We start from the raw sequence: 14,990 nt of genomic DNA, 5'->3' as shown, positions 1-14,990 counted from the left end.
AAAATGGACAATTATTCTCAAACATCCCCTCATCTTAAACCCCCATTCATTTCCAACGTATTGGATGTAACAGCTTGATTGTGGCTAAATAAAAAATGGACTTTTATTAAAGCTGAAGTCCATTGTGCTAAAAAAGTGAAATGCAACTGTGAGCCACGGTACACTTTTGAGACTCACTGCTAGCGGATGAGAAACAATTCAGGCTCAATAGTGATTTTCAGTTGTGAAAGACACCCACGAATAACGTTTCCGAGATGGGTTTTGTTCAGTTTCAGTCAACATTTTACAAGCAAAAGAACTCAAACTAATCGCTGTGTAGTAAGTAGTACAATTGAACTTTTTTTTTTGTTTTGGTTTTTTTAACGAAGAAAATTAAAAACAAACAAAGACGGCAGAGAAATCAAGCAAAAATAATCCGTTGTTTTTTTTTCTCCTTTGGTCGCTTGTGAGCGGAAAAGGCCTCCCTCGGTGTCATGACGTCATTTCCGATGGAAGGTTTAGGGCAAAAACCAAAACAAGCTAGCCTGCTAACGCGGAATATCTTTTGAACGCCAAAAACCAGATCAAATCGCAAAGAAACGGAAACAATGAAATAAAGGACGCGCGCGACGTTTCCTTCTGCGCCATGAATTTACGGGGACTCTTTCAGGATTTTAATCCCAGGTATAATGAACGTCCGCAAATTTAGCTGAATGTCATCACACACTGTGTAAGGAATTGAACCAATATGGATCTTGTTTGGCTCCAGAGTTAAAAATGGGAAAGTGTGGGTGCCTACGGTGCTACCGTTGACTTTAAACGTCGCAACCGCTTTTAGAATCAGAATCCGCTTTATTGGCCAAGTTTGTACCAAACAAGGAATTTGACTCCGGTTGATCTCAGCCTCTGTACAACATTTAAGTGACTTAACAACATTCAGGTGACTAACAACATTTGAGGGCCAAGTCACGCAATAAAGCCTACAAATAATGCGCCGATCTGTTCTTGACGAGGATTTCTTTATGAACAGCCTCGGTCGTCATTCATTAATTGCATTGATGTCCTCATATTAGCGGCGGTCCTGCCTTGAGACGCCATAGTCCAGTGGCGGTTCTTTCGGGTTGCTGGCCGTTCCTTGTATATGATCACTTTCGAGTCTGTTGAATTCAATTCTGCCAATTCGGCGTGACCCACGTGAACTTCCGTCTCTCTGTCCCACCCTAACCCCCCCCCCCCCCCCCCCCCTCACACACACACACACACACACACACACAGCAAGTTCCTGATCTACTCGTGCCTGCTGCTTTTCTCCGTGTTGCTGTCCTTGAGGCTGGATGGGGTTATCCAGTGGAGCTACTGGGCAGTGTTCACGCCAATATGGCTGTGGAAGCTGCTGGTCATCATCGGGGCGTCAGTGGGCATCGGAGTGTGGGCCCGCAACCCTCAGTACAGGTACGGCCGTCGGTGATCTTGGCGAAAATCCAGAGGTTGTTTTTTTATTTCAGTCGAAATGTTGCGGGACTCGAGTCATGTGAGCGGGGGGGCGCGTTTTCCCTCTCTGCCAGGGCTGAAGGTGAGACCTGCGTAGAGTTCAAGGCCATGCTGATCGCCGTGGGGCTTCACGTCCTCTTGCTCATGTTCGAGGTGTTGGTGTGCGACCGTGTGGCCAGGGGAAGCGGCAACTACTTTTGGCTGCTGGTCTTCATGCCGCTCTTCTTCGTGTCGCCCGTCTCGGTGGCGGCGTGCGTCTGGGGCTTCAGGCACGACCGCTCCCTGGAGGTGAGATGCGCCTTGCCTACTTTAGCAACCATTGGGCGGACGGACGGGGTGGTGCAAAAGTAACCACCTCCTCTCCCCCTAGCTGGAGGTGTTCTGTTCGGTGAATATTCTCCAGTTCATCTTCATCGCTCTCAGGCTGGACAGGATCATCAACTGGCCTTGGCTGGTGAGGGCCAAGGAACATTTTGTCGAGAGCCGAAATACGACTTCCCGCTGCGACAGACAGCGGTGAAGAGGCGCTTCAGAACGGCTGCGGTTTTTGGTCTTGTTTTCTTCACATCACGACCGACCCCGTTTGCAAAAAAAAAAAAAAAAAATGCGTAGAGCCCAAACGTTCCAGACGAGCGACTTGGGTTTGGGTTAGGGAGCCGAGTGAGTCACAGGTCCGCTCTGCGTGCAGGTGGTGTGCGTGCCGCTGTGGATCCTCATGTCCTTCCTATGCCTGGTGGTCCTCTACTACATCATCTGGTCGGTGCTCTTCCTCCGCTCCATCGACATCATCGCCGAGCAGCGGCGGACTCACATCACCATGGCCGTCAGCTGGATGACCATCGTGGTTCCGCTGCTCACCTTCGAGGTGAGCGCGAGGGAGGCGAGGGGCCGGGCTGGTGGCTGACCTTTGCCGCCGCCAGGTCGCTGACCTTTGCCGCCTTCTTCTGGCCTGGCGTAGATCCTGCTGGTGCACAAGCTGGACGGCCACAACGGCCTGAGCTACGTGTGCGTCTTCGTGCCGCTGTGGCTCTCGCTGCTCACGCTCATGGTCACCGCCTTCGGCCAGAAAGGCGCAAACCACTGTGAGTAGAAGGCAATGAAAGCTTTGGTGCAAGAGGTTTTCTGTAGACTCCTAGCAATTTGTGACATGTTCTGGACCGAAGCGGGTCTAAGACAAGTGCATCCTCATCAATTTGTTTGTGCATTTTCCACACACACTCCATGTGACCTCACTTCGTCTTGCTTTTGAAAAATGGCAATTATACAACGGCGCCGCTCATTTTCTCTTCTAGGGTGGTTTGGCATCCGCAAGGACTTCTGCCATTTTCTGCTGGAGCTCCTCCCTTTCCTGAGAGAGTACGGCAACGTCTCTTATGACCTCCGGGGCGGCGGCGACGACCCCGAGGCCGCCGAGGACCCGCCCATCCCCGAGCCGCCGCCCAAGATCGCCCCCGTGTTCCGCAAAAAGACGGGCGTGGTGATCACGCAGAGTCCCGGCAAATACTTTGCGCCTCCGCCCAAACTCTGCATCGACACGCCCGACTAGACGGGCGCGGACGCCGCCGCAGGTCGAGCCGCGGGTCCAGCCGCCGCTCGATGCGAACCGAGTGTGGCCCTGCCGCGTCGTTTTCAGAGCAAGGCGATGATGATTCCAGGCTCCACAATGAACGCCGCGTCGCCTCTGCGCTGGGACCAGCGGAGAGACGCGAACTTTGCGGCGAGGACTTTGAAAGTTGGCCCCTCCCTAGTCGTTCCCTTCGCTTGCGCTCCGGAGCCAACACTCCCGTTCTGTTTATTTCACATTCGCCGCTAGCAAAGAGAAGAAAGAGTTGATGTGACCCAAGAGGGTTTCCAAAATCTTTGATGGAAAATGCACTTACGAGTTGAGAGAGGTCCTGTCTTTTTTTTTTCTCCCCCGAGATAGGTCCCGTCTCTTTTTTCCTCCCTTCTTCCAGTTGATTGTAAATAAATGAATATGTCTCATCAGGGACCAGAGCAACCAATCAGCTGAAATAGGTCCCGTCTCTTTTTTTCTCTCCCTTCTTCCTGTTGATTGTAAATAAATGAATGTGTCTCATCAGGGACCAGAGCAACCAATCAGCTTTCAGCTGATCGATAGAAACGAGCCTTGCTGGAGTCGTTCTTGATGGTCTGATCACTGTCAAACGAGCCTTGCTGGAGTCGTTCTTGATGGTCTGATCACTGTCAACTTGTAATGCTTTGGATGCAAATGTGGAGGACGTACGTCAACTTACGGTAACTGTGCTTGACGTCGGTCCGGCTGGCTGGCTGGCTGGCTGGCTGGCTGGCTGCGAGAGCGCGCGAACCCGATAAAAGCGTCGAAAGAAATACGACGTAACTGCGCAAAACTCGGATGCTAGTTACACTCCCGAACGCTAGATGGCAGCAAATGACTCCGAAGAAGAAGACGGTAGCAGCTTCAACAGCGCTTCTCGGCGTCGAACAGCATTTCCTCGGCTCCTCTGCGACGTCTTAAGCAGGTACGTCCGTCGTCGTACAGCTCCTAGGAAACGAGGAATCTTCTCCTTGTCATTTTCCCGTGCGTTGATTGTCGAGTCGCGCGTGAGCTCATGTCGATCTGGCCGGACCAGTAGCATCGCAGGCTGCTGATGTTAGCTCAAGCTATAAGTAAGCTTCTTTCGATGGATGCTTCGTTTCTGCCTTTAGTAAGGTTGTGCGACCGGGTGAGGGCGAATGGCCCACACGTCAAATGTTCCGAATCCTCGGAAAGTGACGTTGTCCTTCCCGATGCAGGTACGCTGGAATTTTCGGACAGCCACTCGGACATGTCCTATGTCTTCATCAACGACTCGTCGCAGACCAACGTGCCTCTGCTGCAGTCCTGCATCGACGGCGCCTTGGCCTTCGCCAAGAGGCTCCTGGAGACCGGCTGCGACCCCAACATCCGCGACAACCGGGGTCGCACCGGCTTGCACTTAGCTGCGGCGCGGGGCAACGTGGACATATGTCGCCTGCTGCACAAGTTTGGCGCCGATTTGTTGGCGACCGACTACCAGGGGAATACGGCGCTGCACCTGTGCGGGCACGTCGATACCATTCAGTTCCTGGTGTCCAATGGGCTGAAGATTGATATTTGGTAAGCGATGCAATCTGTTTGGCTGCAAATCATGACTCGTGAGCACACATTAAGCTGGTGATCGGAACCAGACCGGCCGGAGTTTTGCAGATTGAACGCTGCCGCCTGCGAGATGGAGCTCTGACTCCGTCCGCTTGTGTAAGCGTGTTTATGGCGCCGTAAACCCAAAGCTTCATTCATCATTCAAAGCCCTACCAAAATGTCACATTTCAGCCCAAAGCCAATTCATTTCAAAGGGCACCTTTGACTCGAGTGCGTCCCGGATGGACCTCGCCTCTTAAGTCGAGGTACCGTTGTTGACGGCGCGACCTGCTCTCTCTCGCCCGCCGTAGCAATCACAACGGCTCCACGCCGCTGGTGCTGGCCAAGAGACGCGGCGTCAACAAGGACGCCATCCGACTGCTGGAGGGACTGGAGGAGCAGGAGGTGAAAGGTTTTAACCGAGGAGCTCACTCCAAACTGGAGAGCATGCAGATGGCCGACAGCGAGAGGTATGTGCTCGGGCCGGACGCTTGGTGCTCAGACGCTGAATAGATTTTTGCGTGCGCGTCCGTCCTCCTTGTGCCGTGTGCCTCTAGCGCCATGGAGAGCCACTCGCTGCTCAACCCCAGCCTGCAACGCAGCGAGGGCGTGCTGTCCAGCTTCCGCACCACCTGGCAGGAGTTTGTGGAGGACCTGGGCTTCTGGAGGGTCCTGCTGCTGTTGCTGGTCATCGCCCTGCTCTCCCTCGGCATCGCCTACTACGTCAGCGGCGTGCTGCCCTTCTCTGCCGGCCAGCTGGAGCTCGTGCACTGAGCGGCTTGGTTTTTTTGCCTTTTTTTTTTTTCTTATCAAAACGTCAAGAGGTAAAGTTGTGAAAAGCGAACGACACTTCATCGAAAAATTGGATGACGCAGCGTTACTGACCTCTGCGCCGATCAAATCAAAGTCTTTGTCGTCTTTCACTAAAGCAGGGGTCTCAAACTCCAGTCCTCGGGGGCCGCATTCCTACATGTTTTCCAAGTTTCCCTCGTTAAACACACCTGATTCAATGATCAGGCTCCTGCAGAACGTGAGGATGAACTGATCATTTGAATCAGGTGTGTTTAACGAGGGAAACTTGGAAGACATGCAGGAATGCGCCCCCCCCCCCCCCGAGGACTGGAGTTTGAGACCCCTGCACTAAAGGTAACCGCGGCTGCTTTGAAGAAATGATGCGCTCGTCCCAAGCGGCACGTTGCTTGTGTTATGTACTTTTATTTTATTTTTTTGTAACTCCCTCCCCACTGTATTAATTCATGAGAATGTCATTCAAGCCAGCAAAGTTGATGACTTTTGTGTGTCTCGGTGACAGAGAAACCTTGCTTGTGTTCTTAGAGATGCCCCCCCCCCCCCCCCCCACTGATTGGTAACAGTCGGATATTTGTCTTTTGCGTATGACATTGGATTAATACATTTATACATACATATGCTACGTTTTAAAATCATCTCTGTTCACACAAACACACACCAAATGGCAAGTTTTTGTGATGGAGAGGCAGACTTTGGGAGCAGGCAGCTCAGCGACTTTGGACGTATGCTCTCCGTGGCGTCCTTTTTGTTCACTTGTGAGAAACACATAGTTGATCATCGGTGATATGTCTTGACAATTTTCTCCTTTCTCTTCTGACCCAATTTATTTGTCGTGAAATGCTTTGTATCGCTCTCTTCAACTGTATTCTCCATATGGATGGTCTGATATGAATTGGTAAAATCACACATTGTCCTCCAACATAATTAAGCTACTTGTGTTCTGTTAAAAGTAAATAAACGCAGATTGCAGAAACCTCCCAATGTATCCGTATGAATTGCAAACTAGGGTTTGGGTTCTGTAGAAGTGATAGGGTTAAGCGTTAGGTTTTAAACTAGGGTTACAGCAGGGGTGGGCAATTCCGGTCCTCGAGGGCCGGTGTCCTGCAGGTTTTCTGTCACCCTTTTGCAACACACCTGATTCAAATTTTTTGGGCGACAGCATCAGCCCACGCGAGTTCAACTCTTACGGCTCCCGTCGAGGGAATGACGCCGTCATGGCCCGGGGGACGTTTGCCAACATCCGCCTGTTTAACAAATTCCTCAACAAGCAGGCGCCACAAACTGTTTTCCTGCCAACTGGCGAAGTGGTAAGCTGCCCAACTTTGCATATTTGGGAAATGTCCGCCGGACGGTGACCATATGAGAAATGGGGCTTTGCTGTACACAAACTGACGAAGACTTTGATGCCATTCCCCGAAGGTTGGTTCTCGGTCATCATAATTAGTCTGTTCCCTCCCCGTGTCAAGATGGACGTTTTTGATGCCGCCGAGCGATACGGCCAATCGGGAGTCCCGCTCCTGATTCTTGCCGGGAAGGAGTATGGTTCGGGTAGCTCGAGAGATTGGGCAGCCAAAGGTCCATTGTTGCTGGTAGGAACGCCCCTACATAATAATGATGATGAAAATATTGAATTTGATTTATAATGGACAAATCACCAACTAACAAAACAGATAGAATATCATTAAAAACTAGCAAGAGTAGGCTTTCCTTGAAGGCAGTGAGCCACGTTTCCCCCCGCCCCAAATCAAGGGCATCAAGGCTGTTCTCGCCGAGAGCTACGAGCGGATCCATCGGAGCAATCTGGTGGGGATGGGAATAATCCCGCTGGAGTATTTGCCGGGAGACAACGCAGAGAGTCTGGGCTTGACCGGAAGAGAACGCTTCCACGTCGCCATCCCCGAGAACATCGCCCCTGGGATGATCGTGGCCGTGACGGTACGCTGTCTGGTGAAGGCGCGCCTTTTCGTATACGACGCCTTCTCCTAGCTCTTCTTCTCCCGACAGCTCCACACGGGCAAAACCTTTGGCGTACGGATGAGGTTCGACACCGACGTGGAACTGGCCTATTTCCACCACGGGGGAATCCTGAACTACATGATCCGCAAGATGTCTAAAAATTAACGTCCAGAGTTATCCTTACCTCAAGTTGCATTCCGTTCCTCTTTAAGTGTTGTGTTATCCGTAGCATTCTATAAAGTGGCCTCGGTGGATAGTTTGCCTTCAGTCACCGCTTTGTTTGTAGGTCTTGTTGCCTTCATTTTTGCCATACGGTGCTGCTCACGTAGCCACCCGGTCGGTGCAGATTTTGTCACGGTCGAATGGCAGCGCGACTCCTGATACCATCACGGTACAAAGTTGTGCGACAACTGTTAACTTTTAGATTGCATTTGCAGATAAGGAATACATCTGTGCAAGGCTTTTTCATTGAATTCAATCACTTTTCACTCGTCCATAGAGTCACTGATGGTTTCGGGCAGCACGTGCCTGACATGCGTGCAGGCAGGACGGCGTGAGATCGCTTCCCGCTCAGTGACGCTGGTTGCTTGTTCGTCTGGATATGTGCGACCAGTTCAGGGTGTAGGGGTGTCATCTGCTCGTTGTCAGCTGGGCTGGGCTGGACTGGGGCGGGGTGAGCTCCAGCAAGCGACCCTGAGCAGCATAAGCGCTGTTGAAAATGCTTTATACTGTATACATTTCAACTTTTTACACCAGCTAACCATTGAGGGAAAAAAAACATTCTAGACTTTTAGAGTACCACCATCTTGACCAACATTGAACTACAGCATGGTTGGCCAATGTGAAAGCCACAAATCGGAAGTTTGCTTCTAAAAAGTGCAACTAAATATCATTGAAGATACTGAAACGTTATGCACAATTTGAACAGAAAGAAAAGAAGGCTTCAATCATTCAAGTCAAGTTTATTTATACAGCCCTAAATCACAAACAAGTCTCAAAGGGCTTCACATATACAAAAAAAAATGGACAATTATTCTCAAACATCCCCTCATCTTAAACCCCCATTCATTTCCAACGTATTGGATGTAACAGCTTGATTGTGGCTAAATAAAAAATGGACTTTTATTAAAGCTGAAGTCCATTGTGCTAAAAAAGTGAAATGCAACTGTGAGCCACGGTACACTTTTGAGACTCACTGCTAGCGGATGAGAAACAATTCAGGCTCAATAGTGATTTTCAGTTGTGAAAGACACCCACGAATAACGTTTCCGAGATGGGTTTTGTTCAGTTTCAGTCAACATTTTACAAGCAAAAGAACTCAAACTAATCGCTGTGTAGTAAGTAGTACAATTGAACTTTTTTTTTTGTTTTGGTTTTTTTAACGAAGAAAATTAAAAACAAACAAAGACGGCAGAGAAATCAAGCAAAAATAATCCGTTGTTTTTTTTTCTCCTTTGGTCGCTTGTGAGCGGAAAAGGCCTCCCTCGGTGTCATGACGTCATTTCCGATGGAAGGTTTAGGGCAAAAACCAAAACAAGCTAGCCTGCTAACGCGGAATATCTTTTGAACGCCAAAAACCAGATCAAATCGCAAAGAAACGGAAACAATGAAATAAAGGACGCGCGCGACGTTTCCTTCTGCGCCATGAATTTACGGGGACTCTTTCAGGATTTTAATCCCAGGTATAATGAACGTCCGCAAATTTAGCTGAATGTCATCACACACTGTGTAAGGAATTGAACCAATATGGATCTTGTTTGGCTCCAGAGTTAAAAATGGGAAAGTGTGGGTGCCTACGGTGCTACCGTTGACTTTAAACGTCGTAACCGCTTTTAGAATCAGAATCCGCTTTATTGGCCAAGTTTGTACCAAACAAGGAATTTGACTCCGGTTGATCTCAGCCTCTGTACAACATTTAAGTGACTTAACAACATTCAGGTGACTAACAACATTTGAGGGCCAAGTCACGCAATAAAGCCTACAAATAATGCGCCGATCTGTTCTTGACGAGGATTTCTTTATGAACAGCCTCGGTCGTCATTCATTAATTGCATTGATGTCCTCATATTAGCGGCGGTCCTGCCTTGAGACGCCATAGTCCAGTGGCGGTTCTTTCGGGTTGCTGGCCGTTCCTTGTATATGATCACTTTCGAGTCTGTTGAATTCAATTCTGCCAATTCGGCGTGACCCACGTGAACTTCCGTCTCTCTGTCCCACCCTAACCCCCCCCCCCCCCCCCCCCTCACACACACACACACACACACACACACAGCAAGTTCCTGATCTACTCGTGCCTGCTGCTTTTCTCCGTGTTGCTGTCCTTGAGGCTGGATGGGGTTATCCAGTGGAGCTACTGGGCAGTGTTCACGCCAATATGGCTGTGGAAGCTGCTGGTCATCATCGGGGCGTCAGTGGGCATCGGAGTGTGGGCCCGCAACCCTCAGTACAGGTACGGCCGTCGGTGATCTTGGCGAAAATCCAGAGGTTGTTTTTTTATTTCAGTCGAAATGTTGCGGGACTCGAGTCATGTGAGCGGGGGGGCGCGTTTTCCCTCTCTGCCAGGGCTGAAGGTGAGACCTGCGTAGAGTTCAAGGCCATGCTGATCGCCGTGGGGCTTCACGTCCTCTTGCTCATGTTCGAGGTGTTGGTGTGCGACCGTGTGGCCAGGGGAAGCGGCAACTACTTTTGGCTGCTGGTCTTCATGCCGCTCTTCTTCGTGTCGCCCGTCTCGGTGGCGGCGTGCGTCTGGGGCTTCAGGCACGACCGCTCCCTGGAGGTGAGATGCGCCTTGCCTACTTTAGCAACCATTGGGCGGACGGACGGGGTGGTGCAAAAGTAACCACCTCCTCTCCCCCTAGCTGGAGGTGTTCTGTTCGGTGAATATTCTCCAGTTCATCTTCATCGCTCTCAGGCTGGACAGGATCATCAACTGGCCTTGGCTGGTGAGGGCCAAGGAACATTTTGTCGAGAGCCGAAATACGACTTCCCGCTGCGACAGACAGCGGTGAAGAGGCGCTTCAGAACGGCTGCGGTTTTTGGTCTTGTTTTCTTCACATCACGACCGACCCCGTTTGCAAAAAAAAAAAAAAAAATGCGTAGAGCCCAAACGTTCCAGACGAGCGACTTGGGTTTGGGTTAGGGAGCCGAGTGAGTCACAGGTCCGCTCTGCGTGCAGGTGGTGTGCGTGCCGCTGTGGATCCTCATGTCCTTCCTATGCCTGGTGGTCCTCTACTACATCATCTGGTCGGTGCTCTTCCTCCGCTCCATCGACATCATCGCCGAGCAGCGGCGGACTCACATCACCATGGCCGTCAGCTGGATGACCATCGTGGTTCCGCTGCTCACCTTCGAGGTGAGCGCGAGGGAGGCGAGGGGCCGGGCTGGTGGCTGACCTTTGCCGCCGCCAGGTCGCTGACCTTTGCCGCCTTCTTCTGGCCTGGCGTAGATCCTGCTGGTGCACAAGCTGGACGGCCACAACGGCCTGAGCTACGTGTGCGTCTTCGTGCCGCTGTGGCTCTCGCTGCTCACGCTCATGGTCACCGCCTTCGGCCAGAAAGGCGCAAACCACTGTGAGTAGAAGGCAATGAAAGCTTTGGTGCAAGAGGTTTTCTGTAGACTCCTAGCAATTTGTGACATGTTCTGGACCGAAGCGGGTCTAAGACAAGTGCATCCTCATCAATTTGTTTGTGCATTTTCCACACACACTCCATGTGACCTCACTTCGTCTTGCTTTTGAAAAATGGCAATTATACAACGGCGCCGCTCATTTTCTCTTCTAGGGTGGTTTGGCATCCGCAAGGACTTCTGCCATTTTCTGCTGGAGCTCCTCCCTTTCCTGAGAGAGTACGGCAACGTCTCTTATGACCTCCGGGGCGGCGGCGACGACCCCGAGGCCGCCGAGGACCCGCCCATCCCCGAGCCGCCGCCCAAGATCGCCCCCGTGTTCCGCAAAAAGACGGGCGTGGTGATCACGCAGAGTCCCGGCAAATACTTTGCGCCTCCGCCCAAACTCTGCATCGACACGCCCGACTAGACGGGCGCGGACGCCGCCGCAGGTCGAGCCGCGGGTCCAGCCGCCGCTCGATGCGAACCGAGTGTGGCCCTGCCGCGTCGTTTTCAGAGCAAGGCGATGATGATTCCAGGCTCCACAATGAACGCCGCGTCGCCTCTGCGCTGGGACCAGCGGAGAGACGCGAACTTTGCGGCGAGGACTTTGAAAGTTGGCCCCTCCCTAGTCGTTCCCTTCGCTTGCGCTCCGGAGCCAACACTCCCGTTCTGTTTATTTCACATTCGCCGCTAGCAAAGAGAAGAAAGAGTTGATGTGACCCAAGAGGGTTTCCAAAATCTTTGATGGAAAATGCACTTACGAGTTGAGAGAGGTCCTGTCTTTTTTTTTTCTCCCCCGAGATAGGTCCCGTCTCTTTTTTCCTCCCTTCTTCCAGTTGATTGTAAATAAATGAATATGTCTCATCAGGGACCAGAGCAACCAATCAGCTGAAATAGGTCCCGTCTCTTTTTTTCTCTCCCTTCTTCCTGTTGATTGTAAATAAATGAATGTGTCTCATCAGGGACCAGAGCAACCAATCAGCTTTCAGCTGATCGATAGAAACGAGCCTTGCTGGAGTCGTTCTTGATGGTCTGATCACTGTCAAACGAGCCTTGCTGGAGTCGTTCTTGATGGTCTGATCACTGTCAACTTGTAATGCTTTGGATGCAAATGTGGAGGACGTACGTCAACTTACGGTAACTGTGCTTGACGTCGGTCCGGCTGGCTGGCTGGCTGGCTGGCTGGCTGGCTGGCTGGCTGCGAGAGCGCGCGAACCCGATAAAAGCGTCGAAAGAAATACGACGTAACTGCGCAAAACTCGGATGCTAGTTACACTCCCGAACGCTAGATGGCAGCAAATGACTCCGAAGAAGAAGACGGTAGCAGCTTCAACAGCGCTTCTCGGCGTCGAACAGCATTTCCTCGGCTCCTCTGCGACGTCTTAAGCAGGTACGTCCGTCGTCGTACAGCTCCTAGGAAACGAGGAATCTTCTCCTTGTCATTTTCCCGTGCGTTGATTGTCGAGTCGCGCGTGAGCTCATGTCGATCTGGCCGGACCAGTAGCATCGCAGGCTGCTGATGTTAGCTCAAGCTATAAGTAAGCTTCTTTCGATGGATGCTTCGTTTCTGCCTTTAGTAAGGTTGTGCGACCGGGTGAGGGCGAATGGCCCACACGTCAAATGTTCCGAATCCTCGGAAAGTGACGTTGTCCTTCCCGATGCAGGTACGCTGGAATTTTCGGACAGCCACTCGGACATGTCCTATGTCTTCATCAACGACTCGTCGCAGACCAACGTGCCTCTGCTGCAGTCCTGCATCGACGGCGCCTTGGCCTTCGCCAAGAGGCTCCTGGAGACCGGCTGCGACCCCAACATCCGCGACAACCGGGGTCGCACCGGCTTGCACTTAGCTGCGGCGCGGGGCAACGTGGACATATGTCGCCTGCTGCACAAGTTTGGCGCCGATTTGTTGGCGACCGACTACCAGGGGAATACGGCGCTGCACCTGTGCGGGCACGTCGATACCATTCAGTTCCTGGTGTCCAATGGGCTGAAGATTGATATTTGGTAAGCGATGCAATCTGTTTGGCTGCAAATCATGACTCGTGAGCACACATTAAGCTGGTGATCGGAACCAGACCGGCCGGAGTTTTGCAGATTGAACGCTGCCGCCTGCGAGATGGAGCTCTGACTCCGTCCGCTTGTGTAAGCGTGTTTATGGCGCCGTAAACCCAAAGCTTCATTCATCATTCAAAGCCCTACCAAAATGTCACATTTCAGCCCAAAGCCAATTCATTTCAAAGGGCACCTTTGACTCGAGTGCGTCCCGGATGGACCTCGCCTCTTAAGTCGAGGTACCGTTGTTGACGGCGCGACCTGCTCTCTCTCGCCCGCCGTAGCAATCACAACGGCTCCACGCCGCTGGTGCTGGCCAAGAGACGCGGCGTCAACAAGGACGCCATCCGACTGCTGGAGGGACTGGAGGAGCAGGAGGTGAAAGGTTTTAACCGAGGAGCTCACTCCAAACTGGAGAGCATGCAGATGGCCGACAGCGAGAGGTATGTGCTCGGGCCGGACGCTTGGTGCTCAGACGCTGAATAGATTTTTGCGTGCGCGTCCGTCCTCCTTGTGCCGTGTGCCTCTAGCGCCATGGAGAGCCACTCGCTGCTCAACCCCAGCCTGCAACGCAGCGAGGGCGTGCTGTCCAGCTTCCGCACCACCTGGCAGGAGTTTGTGGAGGACCTGGGCTTCTGGAGGGTCCTGCTGCTGTTGCTGGTCATCGCCCTGCTCTCCCTCGGCATCGCCTACTACGTCAGCGGCGTGCTGCCCTTCTCTGCCGGCCAGCTGGAGCTCGTGCACTGAGCGGCTTGGTTTTTTTGCCTTTTTTTTTTTTCTTATCAAAACGTCAAGAGGTAAAGTTGTGAAAAGCGAACGACACTTCATCGAAAAATTGGATGACGCAGCGTTACTGACCTCTGCGCCGATCAAATCAAAGTCTTTGTCGTCTTTCACTAAAGCAGGGGTCTCAAACTCCAGTCCTCGGGGGCCGCATTCCTACATGTTTTCCAAGTTTCCCTCGTTAAACACACCTGATTCAATGATCAGGCTCCTGCAGAACGTGAGGATGAACTGATCATTTGAATCAGGTGTGTTTAACGAGGGAAACTTGGAAGACATGTAGGAATGCGCCCCCCCCCCCCCCGAGGACTGGAGTTTGAGACCCCTGCACTAAAGGTAACCGCGGCTGCTTTGAAGAAATGATGCGCTCGTCCCAAGCGGCACGTTGCTTGTGTTATGTACTTTTATTTTATTTTTTTGTAACTCCCTCCCCACTGTATTAATTCATGAGAATGTCATTCAAGCCAGCAAAGTTGATGACTTTTGTGTGTCTCGGTGACAGAGAAACCTTGCTTGTGTTCTTAGAGATGCCCCCCCCCCCCCCCCCCACTGATTGGTAACAGTCGGATATTTGTCTTTTGCGTATGACATTGGATTAATACATTTATACATACATATGCTACGTTTTAAAATCATCTCTGTTCACACAAACACACACCAAATGGCAAGTTTTTGTGATGGAGAGGCAGACTTTGGGAGCAGGCAGCTCAGCGACTTTGGACGTATGCTCTCCGTGGCGTCCTTTTTGTTCACTTGTGAGAAACACATAGTTGATCATCGGTGATATGTCTTGACAATTTTCTCCTTTCTCTTCTGACCCAATTTATTTGTCGTGAAATGCTTTGTATCGCTCTCTTCAACTGTATTCTCCATATGGATGGTCTGATATGAATTGGTAAAATCACACATTGTCCTCCAACATAATTAAGCTACTTGTGTTCTGTTAAAAGTAAATAAACGCAGATTGCAGAAACCTCCCAATGTATCCGTATGAATTGCAAACTAGGGTTTGGGTTCTGTAGAAGTGATAGGGTTAAGCGTTAGGTTTTAAACTAGGGTTACAGCAGGGGTGGGCAATTCCGGTCCTCGAGGGCCGGTGTCCTGCAGGTTTTCTGTCACCCTTTTGCAACACACCTGATTCAAATGGTCTGATAATTAGCAAGGTCTGCAG

General features: G+C 51.4%; 5 protein-coding genes across 9 annotated transcripts; all 5 read left to right on the top strand.

Moving 5' to 3' along the window:
• Positions 1–41: 41 nt before the first annotated feature.
• Positions 42–3,341, top strand: LOC119128623 (transmembrane protein 185A). Of its 2 annotated transcripts, XM_037261192.1 has the most exons (7): positions 42–663; positions 1,255–1,431; positions 1,545–1,758; positions 1,841–1,924; positions 2,159–2,335; positions 2,429–2,552; positions 2,763–3,341. In XM_037261192.1, the coding sequence occupies exons 1-7, from the start codon at positions 626–628 to the stop codon at positions 3,014–3,016; spliced, it is 1,068 nt and encodes a 355-aa protein (XP_037117087.1). In that variant the 5' UTR covers positions 42–625; the 3' UTR covers positions 3,017–3,341. The 2 variants fall into 2 exon arrangements, with proteins under 2 accessions (XP_037117087.1, XP_037117088.1); XM_037261193.1 differs by lacking the exon at positions 2,763–3,341 and having other exon boundaries at positions 1,841–1,986.
• Positions 3,342–3,851: 510 nt separating this feature from the next.
• LOC119128624 (ankyrin repeat domain-containing protein 46) lies at positions 3,852–5,442 on the top strand. Of its 2 annotated transcripts, none has more exons than XM_037261195.1 (4): positions 3,852–3,971; positions 4,246–4,588; positions 4,921–5,079; positions 5,167–5,442. In XM_037261195.1, the coding sequence occupies exons 2-4, from the start codon at positions 4,278–4,280 to the stop codon at positions 5,381–5,383; spliced, it is 687 nt and encodes a 228-aa protein (XP_037117090.1). In that variant the 5' UTR covers positions 3,852–3,971; positions 4,246–4,277; the 3' UTR covers positions 5,384–5,442. The 2 variants fall into 2 exon arrangements, with proteins under 2 accessions (XP_037117090.1, XP_037117089.1); XM_037261194.1 differs by having other exon boundaries at positions 3,882–4,119.
• Positions 5,443–6,579: 1,137 nt separating this feature from the next.
• LOC119128626 (cytoplasmic aconitate hydratase-like) lies at positions 6,580–7,642 on the top strand. The gene is made up of 4 exons (XM_037261198.1): positions 6,580–6,726; positions 6,886–7,008; positions 7,169–7,354; positions 7,424–7,642. Exons 1-4 carry the CDS (start codon positions 6,634–6,636, stop codon positions 7,538–7,540), a joined length of 519 nt encoding a protein of 172 aa, XP_037117093.1. The 5' UTR covers positions 6,580–6,633; the 3' UTR covers positions 7,541–7,642.
• Positions 7,643–8,435: 793 nt separating this feature from the next.
• Positions 8,436–11,733, top strand: LOC119128622 (transmembrane protein 185A). 2 transcript variants are annotated; one of them, XM_037261189.1, is made up of 7 exons: positions 8,436–9,057; positions 9,648–9,824; positions 9,938–10,151; positions 10,234–10,317; positions 10,551–10,727; positions 10,821–10,944; positions 11,155–11,733. In XM_037261189.1, the coding sequence occupies exons 1-7, from the start codon at positions 9,020–9,022 to the stop codon at positions 11,406–11,408; spliced, it is 1,068 nt and encodes a 355-aa protein (XP_037117084.1). In that variant the 5' UTR covers positions 8,436–9,019; the 3' UTR covers positions 11,409–11,733. The 2 variants fall into 2 exon arrangements, with proteins under 2 accessions (XP_037117084.1, XP_037117085.1); XM_037261190.1 differs by lacking the exon at positions 8,436–9,057 and having other exon boundaries at positions 9,629–9,824.
• Positions 11,734–12,251: 518 nt separating this feature from the next.
• On the top strand, positions 12,252–13,893 carry LOC119128625 (ankyrin repeat domain-containing protein 46). Of its 2 annotated transcripts, none has more exons than XM_037261197.1 (4): positions 12,252–12,371; positions 12,646–12,988; positions 13,321–13,479; positions 13,567–13,893. In XM_037261197.1, the coding sequence occupies exons 2-4, from the start codon at positions 12,678–12,680 to the stop codon at positions 13,781–13,783; spliced, it is 687 nt and encodes a 228-aa protein (XP_037117092.1). In that variant the 5' UTR covers positions 12,252–12,371; positions 12,646–12,677; the 3' UTR covers positions 13,784–13,893. The 2 variants fall into 2 exon arrangements, with proteins under 2 accessions (XP_037117092.1, XP_037117091.1); XM_037261196.1 differs by having other exon boundaries at positions 12,282–12,519.
• The last annotated feature ends 1,097 nt before the right edge of the window (positions 13,894–14,990 follow it).

This window comes from Syngnathus acus, chromosome 10 (assembly GCF_901709675.1).
Source record: "Syngnathus acus chromosome 10, fSynAcu1.2, whole genome shotgun sequence".
NCBI classification, from domain to species: Eukaryota; Metazoa; Chordata; class Actinopteri; order Syngnathiformes; family Syngnathidae; genus Syngnathus; species Syngnathus acus.
This window is presented reverse-complemented; position numbering and strand designations above follow the sequence as displayed.

Bases quoted from the DNA above. Each gene is read 5' to 3' on its own strand.
- LOC119128622 (XM_037261189.1), top strand. From the start codon at position 9,020: ATGAATTTACGGGGACTCTTTCAGGATTTTAATCCCAG. The intron at 9,825-9,937 runs GTACGGCCGTCG...CCTCTCTGCCAG, and splicing joins GCCCGCAACCCTCAGTACAG to GGCTGAAGGTGAGACCTGCG. The intron at 10,945-11,154 runs GTGAGTAGAAGG...TTTCTCTTCTAG, and splicing joins CCAGAAAGGCGCAAACCACT to GGTGGTTTGGCATCCGCAAG.
- LOC119128624 (XM_037261194.1), top strand. The intron at 4,589-4,920 runs GTAAGCGATGCA...CGCCCGCCGTAG, and splicing joins GGGCTGAAGATTGATATTTG to CAATCACAACGGCTCCACGC. The intron at 5,080-5,166 runs GTATGTGCTCGG...GTGTGCCTCTAG, and splicing joins CAGATGGCCGACAGCGAGAG to CGCCATGGAGAGCCACTCGC.
- LOC119128623 (XM_037261192.1), top strand. From the start codon at position 626: ATGAATTTACGGGGACTCTTTCAGGATTTTAATCCCAG. The intron at 1,432-1,544 runs GTACGGCCGTCG...CCTCTCTGCCAG, and splicing joins GCCCGCAACCCTCAGTACAG to GGCTGAAGGTGAGACCTGCG. The intron at 1,759-1,840 runs GTGAGATGCGCC...CTCTCCCCCTAG, and splicing joins GGCACGACCGCTCCCTGGAG to CTGGAGGTGTTCTGTTCGGT.
- LOC119128625 (XM_037261196.1), top strand. The intron at 12,989-13,320 runs GTAAGCGATGCA...CGCCCGCCGTAG, and splicing joins GGGCTGAAGATTGATATTTG to CAATCACAACGGCTCCACGC. The intron at 13,480-13,566 runs GTATGTGCTCGG...GTGTGCCTCTAG, and splicing joins CAGATGGCCGACAGCGAGAG to CGCCATGGAGAGCCACTCGC.
- LOC119128626 (XM_037261198.1), top strand. From the start codon at position 6,634: ATGGCCCGGGGGACGTTTGCCAACATCCGCCTGTTTAACAAATTCCTC. The intron at 6,727-6,885 runs GTAAGCTGCCCA...CCCCGTGTCAAG, and splicing joins TCCTGCCAACTGGCGAAGTG to ATGGACGTTTTTGATGCCGC. The intron at 7,355-7,423 runs GTACGCTGTCTG...TTCTCCCGACAG, and splicing joins GGATGATCGTGGCCGTGACG to CTCCACACGGGCAAAACCTT.